The 11294-nt window shown below is 46.9% G+C and overlaps 1 protein-coding gene across 3 annotated transcripts in view; it reads left to right on the forward strand.

The window, feature by feature from the left end:
* The window catches only part of Glt1d1 (glycosyltransferase 1 domain containing 1), a 92005-nt gene extending 89926 nt beyond the window's left edge, over positions 1–2079 (forward strand). For all 3 annotated transcript variants that reach the window (XM_021163965.2, XM_021163963.2, XM_021163964.2), the window contains one exon: positions 232–2079. In XM_021163965.2, coding sequence (XP_021019624.1) covers positions 232–393 — 162 coding nt within the window. In that variant the 3' untranslated portion in view covers positions 394–2079. The remainder of the gene's footprint in view (positions 1–231) is intronic.
* The last annotated feature ends 9215 nt before the right edge of the window (positions 2080–11294 follow it).

Here is an 11294-nt window from a genome sequence, read left to right on the forward strand (position 1 = left end):
TGTCCTGGAACTCACTTTGTAGACCAGGCTGGCCTCGAACTCAGAAATCCGCCTGCCTCTGCCTCCCAAGTGCTGGGATTAAAGGTGTGTGCCACCACGCCCAGCCACAATGTTTCTTAATCCCAATGCTTGCATTACTCTGATCCTGCTCCCTCAAAGTGATTTTTCTCCAGGGTTCCCCCCCTGCACCCATCACGCATATGTGTTTCTCATCCACTTCCTGTCTTTCAGGAGTTCATTCAGTTGGCAAAAAGACTGGTTAGCGATCCCGCCCTGGAGAAGGAAATTGTGACCAACGGAAGGGAATATGTGAGGACGCATCATTCCTGGCAGGTGGAGAGAGACACCTACCAGCGCCTCATCAGGAAGCTAGAGACGAACTTGGAAGAGTAAATGATGGAAGTCCGTGCTCACCACATCTGTCCCAACAACCATCAGGTGCTCAGCTCGGGGCAGATGCCAAAAGATGGGACCCAGTCCTGGACCACTGGAATCCTAGAGTCCCCAGGAACACATCCAAACCCCACCCCACCCCAAGTCTCTTCCTGTTTGGCAGACAGTTCTGCTGTGCTTACAGCTCAGTTCTGGATGGACTTATAGCTCACTTCTGAAAGTGCTTGTGACTCAGTCCCAGAGGTGCTTACAGATCAGTCATCAGTGGGCTTGTAGGCTCACTGTTCAGTCCCAGATGGGTTTGCAGCTCTGTGCAGGAGATGGAGGTGCATCTCAGGGGCTTTTGGAGGACTGTTTCAAGGACTGCTTTTACAACATAATGGAGGCTTATTTATAAGCAACAAAACCCAAAAAGGCCAGGATTGTCAATGGAGTGGAGCTGGCAGCATTTTTGATATGATCTTGATCAACAAGCTATCACGGGACATGGGGGTGGCAGGGGTTGGTAGGGAGGTGGGCTGTGGTTGGCATGCTAATAAGCTCTGGAGAGGCTATGAATGTATCATGTTGTGTCACTTCTCACTAGTGTACCTGAGAGCCCAGCTTGCTTTCCAGAAGAGGCCCTGCCACCCCTGTATGACATCACAGGGAGTCTGGCTCTCAAGATGGAGGCTGGGGGCCTTGAATTCAATGTGGGCGGTCTTTCCTCTTACTGCTATGGAATTGAGAACAAGTGTTGATTGAGTCACAAGACTCCAGACAATGGTGGGACCCAAGACTGTGACAAGAGGTCACTGGGGTATGAGAAGTCAATCTGGGCAGTGGGGGTATCTTTCGATGGGATCTCCCTACAACAGTGCTCCGTTCCTCCAGCAACCCTTTTGTTGAATTTCAACAAGGCTGTGCTACTGTGAGCAGGACATGCAATGGCCACTTGTGTAAGCAGCTTGGAGGAGGAGGAGGAGGAGGAAGAGGAGGAGGAGGAGGAGGGAGGAAAAACCGCAGCCAATAGCCGCACGTGTGAAAAGTATCAGGCTGTGGAAGGAATGGAGGAATAGTCAGAACCCATATCATACTTGCTCCAACTCAGAAGGCTCGTCTGGGCCTTTTGCATTTCTTAGCAGCAGCAAGCATCTCCTTTTAAGAGAAGCAGGCTGGAAGGAAGCAAGCTTTGTAAACCAGAACTTCAGGGATGAAATCAGAGCCCGATTCGATAGAGGATGTAATTCTCAGCCTTATATTCTGTACCTCAGATCCAGCACCGTCACTTTCACGTAGGCTCCAGCAGAGGCAGCAGCAATCCCTCACTGCTTGAGCTTCAAGCATTTGCAAGGCGCACTGAGAAATGTGTCCATTTCCTTGGCCCTCAGCCTGAGCTGGGGGTCTTACCTCTCTGGGCACAAGAAGGGGTGGTGGTGGAGGGGGTGTGTGGAGAGAATCACGAGGCCTGAATCTCCATAGCAGCTCCTCTGAGCCCAGAGTTCAAACCCACCTCAGGAGAGGTGTGTAGAGGTCAGGTATCACAGTTGTTTACAAAAACAGGATGCTCTGGAATGCTTGCCTCTCCTTTGCGTAGGGATGACATCACTGCCTGACCACTGTGCCAGCATCACTAAGCTACATCTGCAAATGCCCTTTGGGGAAGGAAGGTTTCTTAACTAATAAAGTGTGTTACCATCAGCTATATATATCTATTTTTTAAAGCTGCTGTTTATTTATTCCAGAAGCACCTCTTGTGGGGAGCAGCCCCAACACCCTACCCCACCCCTGCAACATGGTCCCCAAGAAAACAAATACATTACTCGAATTTCTGATCAGAGGGGTTGGACATGAACTTATACTGAAGTGTAACAGCTTTCCCTTTCCGTACCAGACACTTGAAGGACATAAAGAGGAGCGGTTTCTGCCGACTCAACAGCTTGGAGGTTCTAGTCTATGCCTGGGTGGCTCTGTTTGGTATCCAACCCCAGGACAAGGCACTGGGGTGCCTATTTTACATACTGAAGCAGACCTGGCCTCCAGGTTTTCCCAGCATCCCTCAGACCCTACCTGGCATATCCTGCCCCCAACTCTGAACTTTCCAGCCCAGGGGCTGGGCTGCCCTTCCCCCCAGAGGCTCCTCCCTATATAATCCAGACAGTTTTGGTCTCTCTCCTCAGCGCTCTCTGTCCACGCATGCGCATCCCCTTCTTTCTTTCTCCTCCTGCCCCCCTCCTCCCCTCCTCCTTTTCCCATTGCAACTTCCCTGGTCTTGATCCTTGGGGCCAGAGAACTCGCCCACCGGAGAGCAGCTTCCCAATAAACCTGCCTTTAATATAATCTAATCTGGCTTGAATTGGCTCATTTCACCGGCGGCGGAGGCAGAGAAATAACCTATCAGGTTCTATTGCTCTGAGTCTGGGCAAAGAAGCAGGACTGATTGGCAGTGTAAAAACTGCACTCTTCACAACTGGGAAATGAGAGTGAACGAGGAGGTAATCCTGAGTGCAGATAATGACCTAAAGACCATATAGTAGGCCCTGTCTCTTAAAGATTCCACCTCATCTTAAAAAAAAAAAAAAAAAAATTCCACCTCCTCAGAGGGGCACATTGCAGCTGTCCTTTCAAGTGAGCCTGTGGGGTAGACAGCTGCAGGCCTCTATGTGGGGGATACCTCCACACAGGCCCGGAAGGGAGGTTTGCAAATGTTCGAACACTGAAGTATCTTGTCTTTGACAGAAATGCTCAGAGTTGCTGCATGGCCTCTCTGGAAGGGCTCCTTGTAACTGAATTTGCTTCCTCTCTCATTTTTCCACAGCTCCCTAGCAGCTCGGGGGACATGTCTCTGCTTATTTTGTGCCAATGTGGCCGAGCATGGCAGACCAGTTAATGCACGAGGCACAGAAATGAACGGGTTAGTGGGTCAGACTCTGAGGCTCTGCAGTTGCAGCCTGCAAGAGCCTGAGCGAGAGCGCTCACTGTCCCATGATGGAAGAGCAGAGCTGAGCTGGAGATACACAGAAAACAATATATGAGGGGAGTTAAACTAACGCTTTTTTAAGTAACCCACTCCTGAGAGGACCCCTTTTCCCCAGGACTGGCATCAGTCTCCTCTTAAAGGGTGGCCCAAGAGCTTCTCCATTGGCCCCACCCTCCCATCACCACTGAGAACTGGGATTCCAACAGGTGGCTGGGTGCAGTGGACAACAACTGTAATTCCAGCACTTGGAGGAGGTGGGGGATTAGAGCAGTAGTCTAACCTTCTTACTGCTGTGACCCTTAATACAGTTAATACAGTCTTAGTGACCCCCAACCATACAATTATTTCCATTGCTATTTCATACCTGTAATTTTGCTGTTAAAAACTGTAATGTAAACATCGGATATGCAGGATATCTGATATGCTAATTCTATGAAAGAATCATTCAGCCCCCAAAGGGGGTCAAGACCCTCAGATTGAGAACCACTGCATTAGAGCATCAGTGGTCCCCAGAGGGACCAAAACACTGGGAAAGTTCTCTATCCAATGGCGGCCACTCAAGAGACTCTCTCAACCCTGCCTGAGTTCAAACAATTTATACACTTAGCTGGTTTCCCAGGTGGGTGCTTTAGAAGCTCAGAGAGAAATCAGCCTGAGCTTAAAGATCCACAGAACAGCTGAGATGACCGCTGCCAACCCACGCAATCTGAACAGGACACAGGCTATGTTTTCAGATGGGGGGGGGGCGTGTCTTACTATATGGTCCTGGCTGGGCTGGAACTTGCTATGTAGACCAGGTAGTCCACGAACTCAAAAGATCTGTTTGCAAGCACTACCACATCCAGCAAAGGGCCAGGATCTTTTACAGACTTTATTTATTATTATTGTTGTGTGTGATGTGTGGATGTGTTGGGTGTGGGCAGACACGCCACTGCGTGCCTTTCAGGAGTTGGTTCAGGGGATTGAACTCATGTCAGCAGGCTTGCATGGGAAGCACTTTTACATGCTGAGTGATGTCGCTGGCCCAGAGACCAGTGTCTTATGGAAAGTGAGGTGATTCTGAGAAAAGCTGGGCTGCGACTGATTCTGAAGGGTGAACCTCCAATTGATGAGAGGCTAAGTCTCTTACGTGGAACAAACTTAGTTGATGTGGCTATAGTTAAAACCATGAAAACAGAATCAAGAAATACTTCACACAAACAGGTAAACAAGGAATAATCATGCAACCAGACCACAGGATGCTCTCTAGAGTGCTTCTGCTCGGGCACACCCAGCGTGGCCTGCCTCTTGCTAGCCTTACCAGCTTCTCACAGCCCCTCATACCTGTTCTCTCTCTACTCACCATGATAGAATCCTTACCAGAAACAACCAAAGGGAGGCTTCCTTTGGCTCATGCTGCCAGCGTGTTCAGTCCACCATGGAAGCTGGGTGGTTCTGTCTGTGGCAGTAGGGACTTTGGCCTTGCTTGTTCACACTTTGGGTGATTAGAGAGCTGGCGTGGGAAAGCTAAGGCAGCCCATTATCCTCAAAGGTATAATTCCAGTCACCTGCAGCATTGGCCATGACTCTAATCCTAAGGTTTCACAGCTTCTACAGAAAGTGCCATCAGCTGGGTTGTCCACCGCACAAATCAATGTGGATGGCTCTCAGTCAACTGCAGCACGCACGCGCACACACACACACACACACACACACTCCATTTTGTCAACTCCAGCACTCCCTGACTCCCAACATCTGCAATTCTGCTTTATAGTCCAAACAACACACTATTTCATTTATTGAGATTTCTTTTTATTTGTGTGCCTGTGTGTGAATCTGCATGGGTCAATGTGCGTTCGGAAGCCTGCAGGGGGCAGTAGAGGACACCAGAGTCCTTGGAGCAGGAGTGACAGGTGACTGTGAGTTTTCTGATATAGGTGCTGGCAACTGAACCTCAGTCCTCTCCAAGAGCAGTCAGTGCTCTTAACTGCTGAGCCATCTCTCCAGCCCCTGGGGTAGTATTTAAAATGTTTTAAACATTTTAAACACTCACCAGAGGGACCAACTTAACAGGAGTATGGGAGAAGACTCTGGGGGCATTGTGTTTGACACCAGAAAAACAAAAAAACAAACCAACAATTAGGGGATGGGGAGATGGTTCAGTATGTAAGAACACTTGCTAAATGAGCCTAAGGCTCTGAGTTTAGATCTGAGTACCTATGTAAGAAGCCAGGTGTGACCACTGTTGTGTGACTTTTCCTAGAAAACAAATTACTCACCCCAGATAGGGAACTGATGCCAGACTAATGTACAAATTCCAACTTGGTGAATCAGTGAGTTTGTTGGGATTACTTAGAAGAGTGTGGATGAGGAGCTACTTAGGAGCATAGACCACTCTCTGCAAAGGCCAGCCAGGGTATAAGCAGCTTAAGAGGTCAGACTTTCCTCTTCCTCAGCTGTCCTACCTACCTACTTGTATAACCTTGGAGAAGGAGAACCTTTGTGCCTCTGTTCAGTTTCAGGATCTTCTTGAGACTTGTGAGTTGTTTACTTCCTGAGTTTTAAGAGCCTCCCTCTAGGATGGAATGTTTCAACTCAGGAAATTGCTATTTAACCATCAGATATGTCTGTAAATACAGTGGTCTGGGAAGCCTAGACTGGAGGGTAACTTAGGCTTGCAGGCTACCACACTAGCTTCAGGGTCCCAGAAAGACACTGTTTCCAAGAAATAATGCAGCTGCTGGAAAGATGGGTCAGGGGTAAAGAGCACTGACTGTTTTATTGGTCCTGGGTTTTGTTTCCAGCACACACAGGTACACATAACACACATACATACACACACACACACACACACACACACACACACCCCAGAAATTCTCAAAATGAGCAGTGGTTTTAAACAATAGAGAAAATAGTTCTATCTCAAGTAACAAGACTCACTGGGATGTTTCAATCTTCTATGGGGTGGGCGGCCCACACTTCTTCCATCTTGCTCTTTCTCCCCATCATCAAGGTGGCCATTACTTGCTTGGCATGAAAGAAGGGTGCCTATGTTCTGCCATTTATGCCTGAATTCCAGGTGAGGACAAATACATCTATTCTCATTTTTCAAGACCACTCTTACTTCAAGTTGTATCCCATAGCCACATATATCTGCAAGGGAACCTGAGAAATACAAATTCCCAGGTCCAGTGGAAAATTTGGAATCTCAAACTGGGAAAGAAAAAGGGTGTTGCATGCCTAAGGTGGCCCTGTTGTGGTAGCAGCCATTGAGATATACAGAACTGCAATCCTGGTTGTGGCTATAGGCAGTCTGCTTTGCCTAATATCTTTTAATGTCAAGAATAGCATTTCTCTGGACTTTAATTTAGCCTTTAAGGTCACAGCTCACCTTTTCTCCATCGGATGCTCATTTGTAGTTCAAGCTCTCCACCGGCTAGCTGTATTGATCAGCACTTCAAACTTTGCCGTTCCTAAATTAAGAACTCAGGGTAAGAAAGAATGTGACTTTTTGTGGTCCCTTTGCTTCAAGTGAAGCACAGCCCTGGGAAACAGTAAACTAAGATATATTGATTATACATGGACACACACTCCCTCTGAAGGTCCTTATGGCAGGCTGGAGCAAGCCAGTATTTTGTTGTATGTGTTGGAGGGTTCTGGGACATTGAAATCTTTTCCAAAGAGATCTACCAACCAGTGTTCACTAAAGTTACTCTTATACATTAAAAAATAAGGTTCATGAGTCTGAGAAGATGGTTCAACCATTAAAATCACTGGCTGCTCTTACAGACGACCAAGTTTTGATTCCCAGCACCCACATGGGATACTCACAGCTGTCTGTAACTATAGTTCCAGGATCTGACATCTTTTGACCTCTTAGGGCACAGGCATACATGCAGGCAAAACACCCAGACACATAATATGAAATAAATTTAAAAAACTTGCTTAAATGAGTGTATGGGGCTAGGGAGATGGCTTGGTATTTAAGATCATGTACTGCGCTTACAAAGGGGCTGAGTTCAGTTCCTAACACCTCTGACAGTTTACAACCACTTTTAACACTTTTAACTTCACCTTCAGGGGATCTGATATCCTCTTCTGGCCTCTGTCTTTGTCTCTCTGTCTCTGTCTCTGTCTCTCTTTCTGTCTCTCTCTATCTATCTGTCTCTGTCTCTGTCTCTGTCTCTGTCTCTGTCTCTGTCTCTGTCTCTCTCTCTCTCTCTCTCACACACACACACACACAAGGGTGAGGGGGTAGGTAAGTTGCATGGTATAAGGACCATAGCCTGTTGATAATATCATGGCAGGAATTTTTATTAATGAGTGTTAAAAACAAGACTAGGATTCCTCTCTGGACAAGCCTCATAGGCTATCTTACCATGTTATCGTGTCTGTGCAAACGTCTGTTTACACCTGGGTGCAGCATAATACATCACCATTGACTTGGGTACTTTCTGCATATGTGTAAACCTCATACCTGTGGAAAGTTGACACTCACAAGTTTTCTGCAATAGAGAGCTGAGATAGGCAGCACCCATTCTGATATCAGAGTCAATTTCTATCTTTTAAATTATTTTTATTTATGTATATGTATGTGAGTATGTGCATGGTGTGCACTGCCTGTTGAGACCAGAAGAAGGTGTCAGATTCCCTGGAGCTGGGGTTCCTGGTAGCTGTGTGTGCCCAGTGTGGGTGCTGGTAACTCAACTCAGGCCTTTTGAGAAAGTAGCACACGTTCCTAATCACTGAGTGGAGCTGTCTTCTCCAGGCAGGCCCTAGAGTCAAGTTCTGGACTGGGGATTTCAGAAGCTTTTGAATGTCAGTAAGAAGTTGCTATTCTGAACACCAAAGGCTGAATCCCAAAGTAGGGCTTTTTGGGAAGAAAGGTTCTGGCCTTCAGTGCAAGGTCTGAATGTGTCTCAGAAACTGTCTGGAAGGCCTCAGGCATATCTATGTTCTAATTGTCAGACTGGAGATAAGAGAGACTGAAAGAGAGAGAGAGAGAGAGAGAGAGAGAGAGAGAGAGAGAGAGAGAGTTACAAGACAGAAAGAGGGTATTTCTCTTTCTCACATGAAAAGCTGGCTGGAGAAATTCACTCACACAGACTACATTCAAATTGTCCTTGCTCAAGGTAATTTAAAAACAAACCTGACAAGTTTGTAAATGGGGGAGGGGGGGACTTTCTGAATTTTTCATTAGGGAAAAGTTCACTGCCAAAGCAGGTTCTTACCCCCATGTGCAGATCAGAGGCAGGATCCCGTGGTCCCGCCCTGCTTCTCTTTATCACTATGCACATACAGGCTGTGCATGTGCACAGTGATAAAAAGGTCTGTGGACCTGTTGACCCATTGCCACGCTGGGGGATTTGTCACACCCACTACCCCCAATCCAAAGGGTGAATAATATGTCACACACCACTTCCAAATGCTGGGGCTGGGGAGACAGGTCCGTGGTTAAGAATGTGTACGACTTGCAGAGGACCCCAGTTTGGTTCCCAGCATCCACATGAGGTGGTTCACAGCCTTCTTTAACTCCAGCTCCAGAGTACCTGGCGCCCTCTAGTGGCCTTCAGGGGCACTTGTACTCACATACACACATAGAGATATATAAAAACAAAACAAAACAAAACAAAACAAAACAAAACAAAACACCAAAACAAATCTTTAAGCTTTCCAAGTGCTATTAACATTGTTTTATAAATGAGATCACTGGAGGTTTTACCTCACAGGTGAATGAGGAAGCCAGTGGCAAACACAGCAAATTTAAATACAGGTTCAAGACATGAATGTCCTGGGTGTTGTCACTCTTCTATTGCTGGTGGAGACACAAACTTATATAGGAAGAGGTCACTGGGGTTGGTAGGTTGAGAGGGTTAGAGTCCATCACCAGCATGCCAGCAGACAGACAGACATGGTGCTGGAGCAGTGGCTGAGAGTGCACAGGGCCAGGCATGTTGTGTGTGTGTGTGTGTGTGTGTGTGTGTGTGTGTGTGTTGTACAAACCTTTAATCCCAGGGCTCAAGAGGCAGAGACAGAATAACTTTGTCTCTCCACAATGAGTTCTAGGACAGCTGGGCCTACAGAGTAAGCATTCTGAGACCCTATCTCTAAACAAACAAACAAACAAACAAACAAACAAACAAACAAACAAACCAAATCTGGCAGTTCCTGTAAGTCTCATGTCTTGGTTCCACACAACACCACCATCTTTATCTTTAAAATAATTTATCTTTGTTATTTATACCAGTTTGGGCTGGGTTGTGGTGAGAGAGGCTAGCTAGCGGGTATGCTCAACCTCTGGGCTGCACCGAGATACATAAAGGATGGATATCAGTGTGGTAGAACACAAAAATCACAAAGTTACTTAAAATATTTTGAGATTTTTTTCCCCTGTGATTTGATTGTGAGGTTCTTGGGTATGATTTTTATAGATGCCAGTGTTATGTGGAAGTGTCAGAGGTTGGACATACCTGGTGGTAACTCAGCTGGGACAAGCTAGACTGTGCTAGGTGTGAAGTGCGCTAGCACGACCCAGACTGGTCACAGGTGACAGCTTGCCACTTGAGTTCATCAAGCATGGAGCTTGGTGAATCACACCAGGTCTCTAGGCTCTGTGACAGCCAGCCATTCAGCCACCTCTTACACCTTTCTCAGCCTTGGTTAGGCTTTTGTGCCTGTGGCCACACAAGGTCTGAGACTTTTCAACAATGAGTTCTTGGTTACTGGCAAAGAATGCTAATTGCACAAGGACGCCAAATATCTTTCTTCTTCTTCTTCTTCTTCTTCTTCTTCTTCTTCTTCTTCTTCTTCTTCTTCTTCTTCTTCTTCTTCTTCTTCTTCGTCTCCGTCTCCTCCGTCTCCTTCTCCTTCTCCTTCTCCTTCTTCTTCTTCTTTTCAACAGAGTATGGCTTTACTCAGGGAGGCAAGGGGAGGCAATCTGCCTAAATGACAATACCCTGTATCTCCAGTCTGAGTATGTGGGGTGTGACCTAGAAGTTCTGAATAGGATCATCTAAACGACACGATGAGAGACAGGAGCCACTCTGTCTTGCCGTGCAGAATTCAGGTGTGATGGCTGGTAGTCCAGCAGCCATCTTGCAGACATTAGGGTAGAGAGAGGTGACATGTGGATGTTTTCACAGACAGGTGATTTAGCGGTGCATTTCTGTGGCTGCTATAACCTTTCTGTTTCCAAGGAACACAAATCTCTTCACATGTATTTTTGTTTTTTAGCCCTTTGGCATGGATAAGTTTGAGTATGCCTAATTGTAAATAGAATATGTCCATGTAACTGTTACTCATCATCAGAGTCCCACGGGAACAAGTGGCCCATCAGCAGTAAGGAAGGAGTTGTGAAAGGATTTTATATAGAGATATGGCAGCAGATAGGAAAGCCACAGCCAGCTGCATGTACCTGGGGCTGGTGCTGCAGGCACATGAACCTTCCACAGACCTGAAGACAGGGAGGGGCCATGGCTTACCTGGAGAGGAGCTATGTACAAGGGGCCCTTTATAGGAACTGTAGCTTTTAGGGGGGCTGTGTGCAGGTCTCCTGGCTCCAAGGAGATGTAATATATTTCTAATAAATAAATCCTGGGCACAGGGTTGCTTTCCCCCCTCAATGGTTTATGTTCCCAAATGAAAGACACACACACACACACACACACACACACACACACACACAGCCTCTATATCTAAATATGCCCTAAGGCACATAATAGCTGAGCAGCTGCCTAACCTCCATGCTGGCTAGCAACTTCCCACTGATAATCCCGAGTTATTACTTACTAATTCTACGTTCCATCTTGGCTGCTCTTGACTTAAAATTGAGCAGCCTTCTGTGGCCAGGTCCTCTTGGTTCCCTTACATGGTGTCTCTGCCTTTCTCTCTTGTCCACGCCTCAGGCAGGGCATCTCTTCTCTCCTCCTCCCCTCCACACTAAGGCATGGCAGAGCTCCTCTGT

This window comes from Mus caroli, chromosome 5 (genome assembly GCF_900094665.2).
Source record: "Mus caroli chromosome 5, CAROLI_EIJ_v1.1, whole genome shotgun sequence".
Classification (NCBI taxonomy): Eukaryota; Metazoa; Chordata; class Mammalia; order Rodentia; family Muridae; genus Mus; species Mus caroli.